Source organism: Canis lupus, chromosome 27 (genome assembly GCF_003254725.2).
Source record: "Canis lupus dingo isolate Sandy chromosome 27, ASM325472v2, whole genome shotgun sequence".
NCBI classification, from domain to species: Eukaryota; Metazoa; Chordata; class Mammalia; order Carnivora; family Canidae; genus Canis; species Canis lupus.
Window position 1 is genome coordinate 4,859,342 of NC_064269.1, and position 19,114 is coordinate 4,878,455.

Consider the following 19,114-nt stretch of genomic DNA (forward strand, 5'->3'; position numbering starts at 1 on the left):
TGGTACCATCATTTCTAACTGCTTGACCTTGAGCCGGTTACAAATTCCTTACACCACAACGTCCTCATATATAAGAAAGGGATAACTACGGTCTTTTCATCACAGGACTGATGTGAGGATTGAAAGAATGAATATGTGTAGAGGTCCTGGACAGGCATCTGGCACCCGATAATCACTGGTAAGTGCTGGCTCTTAAGGCATGGTCCTTGCCTCTCAAGGAGCTCACAAATTACAGCTGCCCTTATCCACCTGACCCGCCTGGCCGTCAGGGCCATCTTGGTCTTCCGACCCTTCAAGGGATCCCTAGCTCCTGGCTACCCTTTCCTGGAACCATAGGATGAATCGGGAGCAAGTGCCTACACCACCGATTCCTTGTGTGACTCTAGGTAAGTAGTTTCTCCCCCTCTGGATCTCACTTAATGCACCTGTAAAGGAAGGAAGCTGGCCCAAAATGGATTTCCAACATCCCAACAACCTCCTTGTTCTGGGCAGCTCCAGTTGAAACTATGTCAGCCTTGGGCAAGTAACTTCAGCTCTCTGCGTTGGTTTCCCCCCACCCCCCCCCTTGTAAAACGGGATAATATTACCAACCACGGGGCAGCTCGAGGGGCTCGGCGGATTAGCGCCGCCTTCAGCCCAGGGCGTGACCCTGGGGACCTCGGTTCGAGTCCGGCGTCCGGCTCCCTGCGTGGAGCCTGCTTCTCCCTCTGCCTGTGTCTCTGCCTCTCTCTGTGTGTCTCTCATGAATGAATAAATAAATAAATAATCTTAAAAATGTATGTTACTAACCACCTCCGAGGTCGTAGTGCTGTCGTAGCGAGGCTGTCAGCGATCTGCGGGGCACCTCAGCCTTCGGGCCCATCCGCCTCCGCCACTCGACGCATGCGCGCTGGCGCCCCGGCCGCGGGCGAGCCGGTCCCGACTTCCGGTTCCGCCGGAACCCAGAGGCCCGACTCCCTAATGGCGGCGTCCGGGAGACAGGCCGCCGGGGGCGTTGAGGAGGCCGCAGAGGAACCGCGAATTCTGGAACCGGGGGCAGCCCCATTTGGAAATTTCCCACATTATTCCCGCTTCCATCCTCCAGAACAGCGGCTCCGCCTCCTGCCCCCGGAGCTGCTTCGCCGGCTCTTTCCGCCGAGTAGTTCCGAAACGAGGCCGATCCTGGGGCTCGACGTGGGGTGTAACTCTGGGGTGAGTGACAGGGGCGGGGTCGGAGGTCGGGGAGCCCGACTTCTGGCTTCCTCCGCGTTCGCTGGGGCTTGGGTTTGGGCGTGACATCACCCCACCCCCCACCCCCAGGACTTTCCCAAAAATGATTCTAAAGAGGTCGCTTGGGCCGACCCCCTTGCTGCCGGACCTTCCACCATCGGGGACCATCGGGGACCCACCGCCATCCCGCTCAGGAATCCTGGGGAGGAATGATTTTTAACTCGGTTCCAATCCCGTCCCGTGCGTTCGCTGCCTGACGGCCAGACCTCTTGTGGGAAGGGCCGCCGTATTTGGGCTTCCGGCGCTAGCCTCCTGTCCAGCGCAGCTGGGGGACCCCCAGGCTGCAGAGAGGGGGCTTCTGGACACCCACCTTTGGGAACGTAGGGCTGGGATCGCTCTACTGTGCGACGTGAGCCGGGGTGACGGAATCATGTCTGGAATTAAGAGTCACGTGCCTGCCATGCAGTGTAGGATGGAGCCAAGTGGATGTTTATTTAAAAAGCAATGAGTTGACTGAGTACCGAGGAGAGGATCGAGAGGGAAAATACAGCTTCCTGGTAGAGGAAGGCATTGCCACGTCTTCTTACCGCAAAGTATTCTTAGGCATAGAGAGATTATAGTGAAATCACATCCAGAATATCACAATGTCTCTCCGACACCTATCTGTTAACTACTAGCATGTCCTAGAGACGCAGACATTCTGACCCTATGCTTCCAAATCCTATGCATATAATAAAAAGCAAGTCTCCACTCCTGACCCTAAATTCTCCTTTCCCCCTAACACAGTGGCAACCGCTGTTTATCATTCTTTGGATATGCATCCTGTGTGTACACAATCATTTCTATGTGGATAAATATCCTACCTTATATAAAGAGCACACTATTTTCCACCTTGCTTTTCACTTAATTTGGAGAGCAGTCGTGTCACTACATTCTTTTTTTAGCAGCTTCAAAATTGTATGGATGTACCATAATTTGTAGGGTGCTTTCTTTCTTTTTTTCTTTTTTTAAAATTTTATTTATTTATTCATGAGAGAGAGAGAGAGAGGCAGAGGGAGAAGCAGGCTCCATGCAGAGAGCCCGATGTGGGACTTGATCCCGGGACTCCAGGATCCGAAGGCAGGCACTAAACCGCTGAGCCACCCAGGGATCCCCTGTAGGGTGCTTTCTTTACATTTCTGAAACTCTCAGGTCCCTCTCCAGACCTACTGATTCAGGATCTTGGGTGATTGAGCCCTTGAGTCTGCATTTTCTTTTTCAGTCTTCTAGGGTATTCTGAGATTGGGGAATTGAGGATGGAGAGGGTGGAGAGATGTGGAGGAGGGACTGATGTAACAAAATGACTACTGAAACTGGCATACCCAAGATCAGATAGGAAGAGGGAGTCAGCAAAGAAAGAAATAGAGAAATGGGTAGACTAAGGAGCATAGTATAGGACCTTCCTACTCAAAATGTGGTCCTTGATCTACAGCATCAGCATGACGTGGAAGCATATTAGAAATACAGAATCTCAGAGGGCTCCTAGATGACTCTTAAGAGTCCGACTCATGATCTCAGCTCAGGTCTTGATCTCAGAGTTGTGAGTTCAGGCTCTGCTTTGGGCTGCACACTGGGCATGGAGCCTATGTGTAAAAAAAAGAAAACTAGAGGGATGCCTGGGTGGCTCAGTGGTTGAGCATTGCCTTCCGCTCAGGGTGTGATCCCAATCCAGGAATCAAGTCCCGCATCAGGCTCTCTGCAAGGAACCTGCTTCTCTATGTCTCTCCTTCTCTATCTCTCATGAATAAATAAATAAAATCTTAATTAAAAAAAAAAAAGAAATACAGAATGTCAGTCTCCCCTACCCCACAATCTACTAAATCAGCATTTTTATTTTTAATAAGATCCATAGGTGATATGCATATTATTGTTAATATAGATATTAAAGTGTGAGAAGCCTGGTATAGAGGGAAGAACCTAATGTAGCCTAAATCTTTCTATGTACTGGGACACCTGGGTGGATCCTCGGTTTAGCACCTGCCTTTGGCCCAGGGCATGATCCTGGAGTCCCGGGATCGAGTCCCACATCGGGTTCCCTGCAGAGAGCCTGCTTCTCCCTCTGCCTGTGTCTCTGCCTCTTTCTCTCTCTGTGTCTCTCATGAATAAATAAATAAAATCTTTAAAAAAAATCTTTCTATGTACTAACCATGTGACATTGGACAAGTCAGCCTCTGAACCATAATTTTTTAAAATATGGAATTTTTTGTGAACTATGTCACACATAAAAGTGCATAAAACATGTATTTATACTTTACGAATTATTAAAAAGTAGACACCTTTATCGTCCAGATCAAGTATAAAACATTGTCAGTACTCCAGAAGTCCCTTCTCTCATTTCCTCTGTTCATAAACTGCCCCCCTCCACCCAGATGTAACAACTAGCCTCATTTTATTATTATTTACTTGCTTTTCTTTATAGCTCACTATTTTTGTATCCCTAAATATTATAATTTAATCTTATTGGAATTTTTGAACTTCATATAAATGGAAGCTTGCCATGTATTTTGTTTTGTGTCTTCTCTTTTACTCAGCATTGTGTATTTTTTAAATACAATCTTTAAAAAAAAAAAGGAAAGAGAGCATGAGCAAGAGGTAGGGGCAGAGGGAAAGGGAGGAACATATTCCCTGCTGAGCAAGGAGCCTGATGCTGGACTTGATCCCAGGATCACGATCTGGGCTGAAGGCAGACACCTAACCGACTGAGCCACCCAGGCACCCCACCATTTTATATTTGTGAGAGTCATCCATGTTGATGCACTGAACTGAATTCCTTCATTTCATTTTAAACTGCTATTTAGTATTCCATCTTAATGACTATACCACATTTATCCATGCTATTATTATTGGACATTAGGTGGTTTCCAGCCACACTTTCCTCACCTGCACAAAGGGCATAAGTATTTTCCTTACAAGACTGTTGCACACACAAAAAAAAAGACTGTTGCACAGAGCAAAATGAGGTGATACATAAAAATTCCTTGAAAAAATGGCTTAGAACAACACATTTGGAGTGGTTATAATGGTTATAGAAGTCAAAGTGAGAAAAAAAAAAAAAAGTCAAAGTGAGAGAAAGGAGATGGTAACTTGTTTAAGAGTCAAAAAAGTGCTGAAATGGTGAAAATCACAGGCCATTAGACTTGGCTAGAAAGATTAGCAGTGACTTTTGGGAGTAATGGATGCAGAAGCAGAATAAATTTCAGAAGGAGGTAGTGAAGCATAAGCCAGGTAGTAAAATTAAGGCGATAGAGTGAAGACTAAATGAGGAATTTTTGGAATTGAGACTTACCTAGGTACATACAAGTCTGAAAAGCAGATTTTTATAAGATGGTGCTTGCTCTGTTCCTCACCTTCCTGATAAGGAACACTGGTTATGCCCTTGGAACTCTTTCTTCCTCCCTGGGGTCTAAGACACCTAAAAAAAGAAAAGAGAAAAAAGTGAGTTTACCAGCATATTACTTAAGCTGGGAAAGACTGCTCTTGGCTCCGTTGCTGCATCCATTTGGCTGTAACTTTCAGCCATACAATCCAATGTACCATCAATGTCAGGAAAGTAGAGAGAGGACACATTATAGCCTAAGACCCCTGGAGGGCGCTGAGAACCTGCTCTGTAGAAAACTTTTTGGGCAAACTTAGTCTAGGAGCTTCACATTCTATAAGCCAAGAGTAAGTGACAGTCCAGTGGGATGATAAGAGATACAGATTTTTCTTCTATTCATTGGTTGAGAGCTGAAATGACAAAGCTCTTTTGGATTTCTCTAGGATCTGAGTGTGGCTCTATACAAACACTTCCTTTCCCTACGTGATGGGGAGACCTGCTCAGATGCCTCAAGAGAACTCCATCTACTCTGCTGCGACATAGATCCAGTCCTGGTGGAGCGAGCTGAAAAAGAATGCCCTTTTCCTGATGCCCTGACCTTTATCACCCTGGACTTTATGAATCAAAGGACCCGGAAAGTTCTCTTGAACTCTTTCCTAAGCCAGTTTGGACGTTCAGTTTTTGATATTGGCTTCTGTATGTCAGTAACCATGTGGATTCATCTGAACCACGGGGACCATGGCCTATGGGAGTTCCTGGCCCACCTTTCCTCCCTTTGCCGCTACCTCCTTGTGGAGCCACAGCCCTGGAAGTGTTACCGGGCAGCTGCAAGGCGTCTCCGGAAGCTGGGTCTTCATGATTTTGACCACTTCCGTTCCCTTGCCATCCGAGGTGATATGGCCAATCAGATTGTGCAGATCTTGACCCAGGACCATGGCATGGAATTAGTATGCTGCTTTGGCAACACCAGCTGGGACCGAAGCCTTCTGCTCTTCAGGGCAAAACAAACTACAGAGACTCATCCGATTCCTGAATTACTGACAGAGGAAGGGAAAGAAAGGAACAGATTAAGATTCTGGAGACAGTGAAATGGGAGGATGGGAAGACCAAGAAAGAGATATTGAAAGGGTGTTACACTAAGAATTAAGTTCACTCTCTTTAATTCATGATTATAAGGCACCCTCAAAACCTGGCAGAAACTTTTGGCAAAATGTCCAAGACATGCAGTTGAAAGAATCAATAGCATCTATACCCTACTGTTTGAGTTGATCCTAGAAGAAAATATATATGGGCGGTGGGCTGGGCTATCCAGATTGAGATAGCCTAGAGAAAGTGATCCTGGTTCTAGGATATGGAAGGGGCTGCTTTTAGTGATTAGACTCAGACCAGGCTAGCCTTAGAATGTATCAGTGCCATGGGCAACCTGAATCTAATCTGGCTTCTTCAGGCTTTTTCTGGATTTACTCATCCTGCCTTCAGGCAAAACCTCAAAATACAATCTGGAATGAAGAGTCAGTGGCCTGGCTAAAGGAGAGGGTTAGTAAGAAAAATATCTTATCTTTCCAGAGCAGGTCAAGTCTCCAACATGCCCAGGCTCAGCACAGCAGGTAACAGATACTAGCCAAATTGCACTGACTAGCATTTATAAAATGTTTAAAGATTTAAATTATGAACCCAATATCCAAATGGTACAAATGAAATAAATGAAGTGGGATTGTATAATTATATATAATAAAAGTGACTTGAGTATGATTGAGAATGCTCTGTGATTCTGGCATAGGTAGGAAACTTAACCACTTTAACCACTCTATCCGAGGAGGTTTCAGCTCAAGAAAAAGAACCTCACCCAAGCTCAGAACAGAAATCATGTCAAAGAGTAAGTTAATTCAGGACTTTTGTCCTCTGCCAAACCATACCAGTATGGGAGTGGGAATAATATGCAGGGAAGCAGGCATAAAATGCAGTCTACAGTGAGGGCTATAGCACAAGTGCTATGGGATAGGTGTCACTAATGTCTGTCAGGTTTTGACACCTGTGAGTTGAGTCCAAGGGAGATGGAGAAAGATTTGTTTGGTGGAGAGAAGATGAAAAAAACAAAATATACCTAGCTAAGAGGGGAGACTGGATTGATGAGCTTCAAAATCTTTAAGAACCTATTTTTCTGAAGTTTTAGAAGGAAGAGTAGGGAATAAGAGAGTGAACCACCAATTAGACATTGGACCTCTTGATGGAGAAGTTAGTAAAAGTTCCTGCTAGGGAATTTGAACTTTATGCATGAGAGAGCAAAAACTAGTACATAGTACAGTCTCTAAACGATAGAAAAACAGAACCCAAACCTTCATTTAGGAAAACCAATTTTTCTATTTTGTGCAGGATAATTATGTGGTTGGTGACATTTCCAATCTCAGACTCCAGTACTACTTTTCAGTCTTTTTATATTCCTGCTCCTGATCACTTTCATCCTGGTGACTCTTCTAGACTTTTACCCTTTTGCAGGTTCTTGACTCTATACCTCTACTCCATTAATCTAAGCAGATGACCTAACCAGCACCAGCACCATTCTTGTTTGCTGTGTCAGGAGGTGTTTTCTTGCCCTAAGTCTTAGACTCCTTCATTTTCCCTCCTTGTCACTTCTGAACTTACCCAGTGAGCTTTTACACAAATAACTTCTGCCTGAATTCCTGATCCCAACCTCTACTACCTCTCCCAAATTGCTTTATTGAGTCTCTCCTTGGTGTCTCCTTGGCCTCGTTAACTTCTTCTTGTTCACCTGCCAACATGCTTAATTCTCTCTCGTCTTCCAATTTTAGTATATGTGCTGCCGAAGCGAGCACTCTCTCTCGTCTTCCAAAACCTCCACAACTTTCCCTGTGTCCACTAGCCCTTCAAGTTTATTTAATCTCTCCCTCCATCTCTTTACCACCAAACATGAGCAAAGCCCTTGAAAAACTAGACCCCACAGCCTTTGCTTTCTCATTTCCCATTCATCAGTGATCCCCGAATGCCAAATCCTGAGGCCTCTTGTTCAGTCTTCCTCCTAGGTCATGGCCACTATTCAGCACTATTGACTCCTCCTTTAAACTACTCTCCCTAGGTTTCTTCACCATACCCTTCTCCCTTTATTCTCTTCCCATCTCTTAGTTTTTCTCCATTCTTGAAGCAGTTAGTTCAAATTGTAATTGAACTTAAGTTAACCTGGAGTCCTGGATTCATCTCCAGAAACAGTGATTTGGGTTAGGAGTGGGGCCTGGGAATCAGTTTAGTTTGGTTTAATCAGATTTGGGCGTTTTTTGCAATTTTTTATTGTGGTAAGATGTATATAACATAAAATTTACCATTTAAACTGTTTTTAAGTGTACAATTCCATGGCATTGAATACACTGACAATGAAGAATCGTTTTTTGATAAAAAACAAAAAAAAAACAAAAACAACAACAACAACAACAAAAAACACAGGTAACTGATGCAAACCAAAATAGACCACACTTTGGATTGCTTAGGATTCCTTGGGGTCATACAGTCCTCTTCTACCTATTTCCCCTCGAGTGAGTTCCTCTACTCCCATGCCTTTAACAACCACCTATATCCTAATAACCCCCAAATATATTGGTAGCCCCACCTCCACAGTCATAGATTAATATTGTTCCTCTTTTGTAGTCATATCATCCTAGAAGTTCTTAGTCACCTCAGAGTCAACATATCCCAAAAGCAAACTCATTACACTCATTTCACACCTAATCCAATATGTTGTTGCCATCCACCCATTGCTCAAGCTACAAACTTCAGTTGAGTCTCCTCACTTATATTCACCACATTGAAAAAGTCCAGTAAATTCTACAAATAACATGTAAGTCCCATTTATTCCAACCATGTGGCTGGTGCCTACCATGCATTTCTCTGTTAAGTCATCTACCCTCCAATCCCTACTGCCACTGTTCCCTTCCTCAAATAACTAGTTATGCAAGTACTATGCTCTAAAGCCTTCAGTGGTTTCCTAGTGTCTAATGTCCTGTCATTTATCCAGTGCCTAAGCCAGTGTTGGTCAGTAGTAGCCACTTGCTATTTAAATTAAGTAACGAAATAAATAAAATTTAAAGTTCAGCTCCTCGGTCATACTAGCCACATTGCAGGTGTTTAATAGGCATATGTGACTAGTGGCTATCTGGTTAGACAGCACAGATGTAGACCATTTCAATCACCGCAGAAATTTCAACAGTGGTGGTCTTCATACTTTTCCTCCACACACCGGTCACACTAAAGTCACCTACCACCCTGTCAGACTTGCCATGTCCTTTCATACCTCTGAGACTCAGCACATACTCCCTCTATTTCCATTCTTGCTCCTCCACTCTAACTTGCAATGTAACTGAACTATTTGTCCTTAAAGATGGCTCAGATGTTAATACTTTGTCAGAAATCTTCCCCCAACTCCTGTAGCACTTTGCATTTCTTACCACATTCTAGTGGGGACTTTGCATGGAAGCTTCTATTATAGTATTTACCTCATCATATTATAATTACTTACATGGCTCCGTCCCACCACCATAAGACATATCTCCTCAAGCCCAACTTACTTTGTACGTTGAGCCCTAGCACAATGGCTGACACAGGGCAGGTAGCTGAGAAGTACTTGTTGAATTAATATATGAATGAACAAAAGAGGAATGTGCCTGAATTCAAGTATTAAGAAGAGGGGAATCCCCGGGTGACTCAGCGGTTTGGCGTCTGCCTTTGGCCTAGGTAGGACATGATCCTGGAGTCCTGGGATCGAGTCCCACGTTGGGCTTCCTGCATGGAGCCTGCTTCTCCCTCTGCCTGTGTCTCTGCCTCTCTCTCTCTGTCTTTCTCTATGTCTTCCATGAATAAATAAATAAAATATCTTTTTAAAAAAGTATTATGAAGAAAAGGGAGATCTATGATTGGGCAGAAGATTGCCCAGGAAATTGAAATGGGGAGAAATTTAAAAATTAGAGAGGTAAGCTTAGTTTTGGCATAGAAGTTTGAGATATGTTTTTTTTCAAACATATCTTTGCAATAAAGTGCCCATTTGAGGGCACCTGGGTGGCTTGGTTAAGCGTCTGACTTCCACTCAGGTCATGATCCCAGGGTCCTGGGGTTGAGCCCCTGTGTTTAGCTTTCCTGCACAGTTGGGGGGAGCCAGCTTCTTCTCCCTCTACCTCTTCCTCCTGCTCGTGCTCTCTCTGTCCATATCAAGGCTTGGGCTATTAATTGTTTGCTTCAGGACAGTAAGAGTAGATATAAAAATATGGAAGTCATTCATATACAGTGATTGAGGTTTAAGGAGTAGTAAATTCCAAAAATACATGGATATGATGAAAGGACCAGGTCCTAGGTCTGAGGGCTGCCAATAGTTGAGTGAGGGAGAAAGGAGAAACCAAAAGAGGTCTAGTTAGAAACAGGAAAAAAGAGATTAATAATATAGCACCATGTGCCAGACAACATAAAAGCTAAAGCAGAAGAAAAAAAAAAAAAAAAAGCTAAAGCAGAGCTGGGCTTTGAACCTAGACAGTGTGGTGGCAGAGTCTGAGCCTTGGCTACCATGCCTTGAGATGTCACAGAAATCCAAGACTGGGAAGAAACTCCAGAAAACCAGTGTAAAAGAGCCTGAGCTTTGGAGTTACTGTGCTTCCTCAAGTTATACGTTCAAACCTGAGAAGAGGAGACCCAGCCAGGCCACTCTTGGCTATTGCAGATATTCTTAGAAATCCCCTCACAGAAGTCAGGCCTCATTCTAGGTTGAGTACCTAAGTAGCACCCCTGCTGCTGCCTACCATTTAAACAGGCGTGGCCCTCCTGAGTGTTTTGGAAAAAGTGGGCGGCTACACAAAACACACAGACACACAGACGCTCTTAAGTCTCCCTCAGTCCTAATTTCCTTCTCACTGTACCTTTGACTACCTGTACCTTTGCCAGCTACCCTAACCTTCCCCTGAATTCCTGAAATGCCCAATCTGCCCCTAATTTTGATCCCTGACTAGGACCTCCTAAAAGTGGGTTTTAGTCTCTGTTTCATGCTTAGGAGTCAGGGATTCCAAGCTCAACTCCAGGATGTATTAAGATCCTGAGATCAATCAGATCCTTCTCAGCACCATGAGATCAAGTTTGATCCAGGAAGAATGCAGTGGAAAGAACATCAGGGTTTAGAATTGAGATCTGTCAGTAACTCATTGCATGACCACCCTGTTCAAGTCACTTCACCTCTTTGAACCTGTTTACTCATCGGTACAACTGAAATAACAAGACCTTCCTTTTCCTATGCCCAAATGAACTGGAGGGTTACACTTATTTTGCGGAAGATAGAGTGTTAAGCACTCTTAAGCACTCTTACACTTGGTAAGCATGCCACAGACCACAACTATGCTTGTTAGATTAAAGGCTTATGAGAAAAAACATCTCATCTCTAGAAAACTTGCATCTTACTATCTCTAATTGTTTTTTAGGATAAGAAAGTAATGAGTTCAGCTTCAGCACTACAGAGCATTTTAAAGGAAGCAATGCTGGGAGGGAATGATCATTGCTAATGGAAATGAAGCCAGTTTATGATGGTCTCAGGGTGATCACAGTGGTTACAGATGTGAATTTACCTACTTCTCTGTAAAGCTTAAGGATACTTTGAAACTTTGTGACTCTCCCTTCACCAGATTAGTGCAAAGAAATGTATATAAGGCTGTGGCAGGCTGAATAAGGGTCCCCCAAGATGTTCACATCCCAATCCCTAGAACTTGTGAATACTACCTTAGATAGCAAAAGGAACTTTGTAGATGTATACAAATGTATAAGATATATAGATTAAGGACCTTGGTTAAGAATTACAGATTTTAGGAGCGCCGAGGTGGCTCAGTCACTTAAGTGTCTATCTTCAGCTCAGGTCATGATCCCAGAGTTCTGGGATAGAGCCTCACAAGCCCCACATTGGGCTCCCTGCTCAGCAGGGAGTCTGCTTCTCCCTCTGCCCCTCCCCCTGCTCGTGTATGTATGCTGTCTCTCAAATAAACAAAATCTTTTTTTTTTCTAAAGATTATTTATTTATTTATTTATTTATTTATTTATTTATGAATGATAGACATAGAGGGAGAGAGAGAGAGAGAGGCAGAGACACAGGCAGAGGGAGAAGCAGGCTCCATGCCAGGAGCCCGACGTGGGACTCGATCCCCGGTCTCCAGGATCGTGCCCTGGGCCAAAGGCAGGCGCTAAACCACTGAGCCACCCAGGGATCCCAACAAAATCTTTTTTAAAAAAGGATGACAGGGATGCCTGGGTGGCTCAGCGGTTGAGTATCTGCCTTTGGCTCAGGTCATGATCCTGGGGTCCTGGGACTGAGTCCCACATCGGGCTCCCTGCAAGGAGCCTGTTTCTCTCTGCCTGTGTCTCTGCCTCTCTGTGTGTCTCTCACGAATAAATAAGTAAAATATTTTTTTAAAAAGGGTAACAGATTTTGAAATTTAAAGATTAATCTGGATTATCAGGATGGACCCTAAATGTAATCATAGTCCTTATAAGAGGGAAACAGGGAGATTTGACCACAGCAGGAGAATGATAGAAGCAAGAGGTTGGAGTGATGTAACCAAGGGTTGTGAGCCAAGAAATGCAGTTAGAAAAGGCAAGGAAATGGATTCTCCCCTGAAGCTTCCAGAAGGAATACATCCCTGCCAACACCTTAATTTTAGACTTCTGACTGTAAGAATATAAATTTGTGTTGTTTTAAAACAGTAAGTTTGTGATGATTTGTTACAATAGGAACAGGAAACTAATACAGGGGCTCTGACTACAATAAGGCTAGGCTACAAGCCAAGTGGTACCTGTCCCAAATAACTCTTTGATGGTAGAAAATGGCCCCAGTGACCAAAGGGATAGGCAGGGGCTCCATCTGCATGGTTAACTGAGGAATCCTCAATCATTAAAACCTTTAGGAGATGCTTCAGCATCTGAACCTGACTTCTATTGGCTGAGCAGTTATCTGACCTGTTGAAAGGAATCGCTGTATTTCAAGTCTGTAGCAGTTAGTTTCAAAGAAGCTGTATAGTGTTCATAAAGATGAGGCCCTGATACCATAAAGGTATTGCATACTGGCTTATGAGAGCCTTTGGGGACAGTGAGAATATCTTTGGTTCCAAGAGATCATCTTATTTATCCTCAAACCAACCTAACTTAGGAGCTGCACTAGGCATAATAAGCCTTCTTGAGGGACAAGAATAGAAAATGGTCCTGGATCTACTTTAACTTAAAAAAATATATATTACATGTATATATAACCCAATATTTCCAAAAATAGCATTTCAACATGCAGTCAGTATACAAATTATTAATGAGATACGTTACATTGTTTTTTTATACTGTTCTTCAAAATCTGATGTGTTTTAACTTGCATCTTGTCTCAGTTTGGACCAGCCACATTTCAGATGCTCATTAGTTACATGTGGCCACTGCATACACTTTTGTGGCAAATCAAGAAGTATTTTATCAAATTCCTTCCATATACCCAGTGTGCTTTAGCTAGTTTGGGGGTAGGAAAAAGTAGATTAAACAACCCTGGACTTCCAAAAGTTAGATTTGATTCATTCAGGGATGCCTGGGTGGCTCAGCGGTTGAGCGTCTACCTTTGGCCCGGGGCGTGATTCCAGGATGGAGAATCGAGTCTCACATCAGGCTCCTTGCAGGGAGCCTGCTTCTCCCTCTGCCTGTGTCTCTGCCTTGCTTTCTCTATGTCTCTCATGAATAAATAAAATCTTAAAAAAAAAAAAAAGGATTTGATTCATTCAGCAAATATGTTAAAGTTGAGAAAAGGAGAGGCACAAACAAGGCAGCATGTGATAATGTGAGCTTCAGCAAAGGAAAAATCTTTGTGGGCTACAATGGGCATGGAAGACTTCCTAAAGGATATGGGATTTGAGCTGTTCCTGAAAGGAATATAACTTTTACAATGATGGACAAGAGGGAAAGGAGCATGTCTGCGAGCCTGGAGAAAGGAACCTTTCAGCAAAGGTACAAAGGAAAGGAGTTGTGTATGTTGAGAACAGACAGGACAAGCTGATGTATGATGGGGATGTCATTCTGAGCAGTCGTGAGAAATAATAGTGGTCTTTGCCATTTAACTAGATTTTGGATGAAATATTTAAGTAAAAAAGAAAACCCATAAACATAGTAGAGAAAAAAAAAAAAAAGGTTTTAAAAAAGGTACTTTCAGGCAGCCCAGGTGGCTCAGTGGTTTAGTACCATCTTCAGTCCAGGGCATGATCCTGGGGTCCGGGATCAAGTCCCACATTGGGCTCCCTGCATGGAGCCTCCTTCTCCCTCTGCCTGTGTCTCTGCCCTTCTCTCTCTGTGTCTCTCATGAATAAACAAATAAAATCTTAAAAAAAAAAAAAAAAAAGGTACTTTCTAAACATAAAAAGCCTAAAAGCCATCAAGGAAAAAAAAGAAAAAGATTGATTACAAGGCAAGGAAAAAAAATCTAATAAAGTCAGAAGACACACTACCAACTAAGAAAACAATTTACAATACACGTGACAGACAAAGGGTGAATTTCGTTATAATACAAACAACTCTTACACATCTATTAGAAAAAGAAATTCACAAAAAATGATAATGGCAGATAAACACCTGAAATTTTGTTAAATCTTACTGATGCAAATAAAACTAATGAAAATATTTCAGCACTTAGGACAATATTCATAAATTTCTTAAACAGTGATGGTGAGAATGTGAGAAGATAGGCATTCTTACACCCTGTTAGTGGGAATGGTAAATTAGCATGACCATATGGAAGGCAATTTGTCATTATTTGTCAAAACGTACACTACACATACTCAGGAATTCCATTGGTAGGAATTTATCCCATGGATATACTCACATAAATATGCAAGGATGTATATACAATGTTATCCATTACAATTGTCCAATAAAAGTGAGAAGCTGGCAACAATCTAAATGCCCATCAGTAGGAAACTCGTAGTATGGTACAGCCACAAACGAGTTACTATGCAATTGTTAAAAAGAACAAGATTTATGTTAAAATAGAAAGGTCTCCAAGATATTTTAAGTGCAAGATGCAGAACAGTATGAATTGTAAGATTCCAACTCTGTACCTTTTAAATAGAACATATACATAGCTAATAAAACATCTAAAAGTAAAAAATCAGGGGCACCTGGGTGGCTCAGCAGTGGAGCATCTGCCTTTGGCTCAGGTCATGATCCCGGGATCCTGGGATCGAGTCCTGAATCAAGCTTCCTGCAAGGAGCCTGCTTCTCCCTCTGCCTATGTCTCTGCTTCTCTGTGTGTCTCTCATGAATAAATACATAAAATCTTTAAAAAAGTAAAATAAAATGAAATAATAAAAGTGAAAAATCAAAGAATTGGAGTATAAGCATATTTAGTCATTAAAGAATCAGCCAGAAAGTTAAAATGGCTCATTATTGGGGGTAGGAAGTGCAGTACATAATTACTCTTGTGTTAACTTGATTTGTTAACCAGATGTACATAATGCTTTTTTTTTTTTTTTACATAATGCTTTTTTAAAAGTAATGAATTTTGGGGTACCTGGTTGGCTCAGCCGGTTAAGCGTCTGTCTTCGGCTCAGGTCATGATCCTGGCATCCTGGGATTGAGCCCTACATTGGGCTTCCTGCTCAGCGGGGAGCCTGCTTCTCCCTCTCCTGTTCCACCTGCCTATGCTCTCTCTCTCCCCCCCCCCTCTCTGTGTCAAATAAATAAGTGAAATCTTAAAAAAAAAAAAAAATGAAAAAAAACAGAACAAATGATTTGTAACGTGTTCAGATGTCTTTTAAAAAAATGAATTTTTAAAAATATTTTAAAGAAAATAATGAATTTTAAATGTCTTAAATTAAGCAGTATCTTTCTAAAAATAGCTTTCTTTTTGTTTTTTCCTTAAGATTTTACTTATTTATTCATGAGACACACAGAGAGAGAGAGAGAGGCAGGCTCCATGCAGGGAGCCTGATGCGGGACTGGGACTCCAGGATCACGCCCTGGGCCAAAGGCAGGCACTCAACTGCTGAGCCACCCAGGCATCCCCAAAAATAGCCTTTTAAAAGAATTCTCATTCCCTGTTCCCACAATCACCTGCCTAGCTTTTCCTTCACAGCATAGTCAAAATTCTTGAAAAAGTTTTAAGTGCTTCTTAGTCTCCATTCCTTACTTTGTACCTTTCTCAACCCCTCAAAATTTGGTTTTGCCAAAGTCACAAATGACGTGGCTAAAGTCAGCAGGTAAGTCTCAGTCCTGATCCAACCTGACATTGGTAATATCAGGAAGTAGTTGTTTTGGAAGCCTGTTGGGCTCTGGTGACAGCACTCTGCAAGTTGTCTTCCTCCTGAAGAGACCCCTCGCTAATGTTGCTGTTCCATAGGGTTCTGTTCCAGTCCCTCTTCTCTCCTTGCATGAGCTCCACTCCATAGCTGCAGTTACAACCTATGTTCTGATGTTCTCATGCCTCACAAATCTCTTATCTCTAGTCCAAATTGCTCTCTGCATTATATATTATATAACATTATACAGCATTATCCAATAGCATTTTACATGAATACTTTCCAACCTTTTCCATATCATGGCACACATAAAGAAGGATGGTATTTTTTTTTTTATGATAGTCATACAGAGAGAGAGAGAGGCAGAGACACAGGCAGAGACACAGGCAGAGGGAGAAGCAGGCTCCATGCATCGGGAGCCCGACGTGGGATTCGATCCCAGGTCTCCAGGATCACGCCCTGGGCCAAAGGCAGGCGCCAAACCGCTGCGCCACCCAGGGATCCCAAGAAGGATGGTATTTTCATGGCAACACACCTTAACAAGACTAAAGTCTTTCATAGGAAGTTTGTGCTGCTTCGAGTTGGGAAAATATGCAGCACATCTGTAACCTCTTCCTGATGCACAACAGTTGGGAAGCTCTTACCTCTTGGATGGACATTTTCACTGGGACATTCCCCAGGCATTTCAATGTTAACATGTTTGGAAGTGAACATATCATCTCCCAAAATGCTCTTCCTTGTGTTTTTCCACTTTCGTGAGTGGCCCTGCCATCTGGAAGCTACCCAGTCCGGAAGTCTTGGCTTAGCTCTCTGCTTCCCTCACCTTCCAATCCCTGCTGACTCTGCTGCTCTTCATTTCTTAAAGTGATCTCCTCTCTATCGCCACTATCACTTTCCTAGTCCAGAGTACATCATTTCTCATTTTTCCCTTCAATTACCACAAAAACTCTGTTCTCTGACTTGAATCTTGCTTTCTCTAAACTGTTCTCCATATTGCAACCAGTTATCTTTCTAAAATACAATTCTGATTATGCCAACCCCCTGCTTAAAACCATTCAAAGTACCAATGTGAGCAGTGATCTACCGGTCAGTCATCAGCTCCATATGCACCATTGCTACTAAACTGTTTTATTACAAGCAGCTTGTGGCAACAAGAGGTCTAAGAGACCTAGCCTGTTTTTTAACACAGATAAGTAAAGAACAATATGTGATGGGGCGCCTGGCTTGCTCAGTCAGATGAGTGTCCAATTCTTGGTTTCAGGTCAGATCATGATCTCAAGGTTGTGAGATCCAGCCCTATATCAGGCTCCAAGCTCGTAGGGATTCTGCTTTAGGTTCTTTCTCTCCCTCTCTCTCTGCCCCTCCTCTCACTCTCTCTCTAAAATAAATAAATAAATATTTTAAAAAATATGTGATAAATGGTATATAACAAGTATGGAAAACCAACTATGGGACTTCTGTATAGTTTTTAATAATTTAGGGCACTTGAGTGGCTCAGTCAGTTAAGCATCTGCCTTCGGCTCTGGTCATGGTCCCAAAAGTCCTAGGATCAAATCTGGCATCAGACTCCCTCCTCAGTAAGGAGCCTACATCTCCCTCTCCCTCTGACCCTCCCTGCCCCAGTTGTACTCTTTCTTTCTCTTTCTCTCTCATAAATAAATAAATAAATAAATAAATAAATAAATAAATAAATAAATAAATAAAAAAAATCTTTAAAATTTTTTCTTAAATAATTTAAGTGAATAGTACCACCAGGGAGTTAAGATACAAAGTGATCATGGGTAATATTAGTTATACTTCTTTAACCTCTTGTCAGTGAAGATGAAGGTTTATAAAGTATAGAGAATCTGCCAAAATCTGAATGCCTAAGCTGTCAAGTGTGCAAAAGCCTTTAAGTAGGAGGGCAGATACTTGCTCTGACAAGTGCAGATGTTCTGGCTGTGTTTTTTTTTTTTAAAGTAAATATCTAAATGAAAAGTAAAAAATCCAGATGGTCTGTTTATTTCCAAAAATTTAGTTATTTGGAAACATCCCAAAATAGTTAGAAATGCTTAGCATACTATTAAGTAAGGTTTTTCTACCCTTGGTTTTGGAATGCAGTAGATACATGGAGTCTTACTGGATTTTTAAGCCCTGTGAGGAAAGGATCATATCTAATCTTTGTTGTAAACCCAGGACTAGCCCACTGATCCTTATTCAATAAATATTGATGATTGAATGAATAAGAATTAGTCAGTGCTGCAAGATTCCAAAAATGCCACTATCATCAAGCTCCCTAAAACTCCACAAAAAACTACTAGAATCAATGGCTAATAGGGACACTTGGATGGCTCAGTTGGGTAAGCCTCTGACTGGCTTGGGTTATGGTCTTAGGGTCTTAGGATTGAACCCTGTGTCTGGCTTTGCACTCAGCTAGGAATCTGCTTGTCCTTCTCCCTCTGTCCCTCCCCCACTTGTGCTCTCTCTGTCTCTCTCAAATAAAAATCTTTTCTTAAAAAGGTAGGGACACCTGGGTGGCTCAGTGGTTGAACGTCTGCCTTCAGTTCAGGGCATGATCCCACTTCTCCCATTATGTCTCTGCCTCTCTCTCTCTCTGTTTCTCATGAATAAATAAATAAAATGTTTTTTTAAAAAAATACCTAGAAATAAATTTAACTAAGAAGGTGAAAGGTCTATACTCTGAAAATGATATGACATTGATGAAATTGAAGAAGACACAAACAAATGGAAAGATATATCCTGCTCGTGGATTGCAAGAATTAATACTGTTAAAATGTCCATACCACCAAAAGCAATCTACAGATCAGTGCAATCCCTATCAAAACACCAATGACATTTTTCACAGAAATAGAACAAATAATCCTAAAATTTGTATGCAATCTTGAGAAAGAAGAACAAAGGTAGAGGTACCACAGTCCCTGCTCCCTGACTTCAAACTACACTACAAAGCTATAGTAATCAAAACAGAATGGTGGGCAGCCCCGGTGGTGCAGTGGTTTAGCGCCGCCTGCAGCCCAGGGTGTGATCCTGGAAACCAGGGATCGGGATCCAGTCTGACGTCGGGCTCCCTGCATGGAGCCTGCTTTTCCCTCTGCCTGTGTCTCTGCCTCTCTCTCTCTCTCTGTCTCTCATGAATAAAAAAAAAAAAAAAAAAAAAAAAAGATTCTCAGAACTCTTAAATAATCTCTATTCTAAGATACTAGAATAGTGATTATTTAAGAGTTCTAAAAACAAACAAACAAACAAAAAAACAGAATGGTACTGG

General features: G+C 42.4%; 1 protein-coding gene and 1 long non-coding RNA gene across 3 annotated transcripts in view; one reads left to right on the top strand and one right to left on the bottom strand.

Moving 5' to 3' along the window:
* Window positions 1-19,114, bottom strand: part of LOC112678306 (uncharacterized) — a 33,856-nt gene that overhangs the window by 11,014 nt on the left and 3,728 nt on the right. For both annotated transcript variants that reach the window (XR_007406576.1, XR_007406575.1), the window contains 2 exons: window positions 5,383-5,601; window positions 790-4,660 (listed from right to left, as the gene is read on the bottom strand). This is a non-coding gene — a long non-coding RNA (uncharacterized LOC112678306). The remainder of the gene's footprint in view (window positions 1-789; window positions 4,661-5,382; window positions 5,602-19,114) is intronic.
* BCDIN3D (BCDIN3 domain containing RNA methyltransferase) lies at window positions 961-6,316 on the top strand. The gene is made up of 2 exons (XM_025477571.3): window positions 961-1,191; window positions 5,008-6,316. The coding sequence occupies exons 1-2, from the start codon at window positions 961-963 to the stop codon at window positions 5,650-5,652; spliced, it is 876 nt and encodes a 291-aa protein (XP_025333356.2). The 3' UTR covers window positions 5,653-6,316.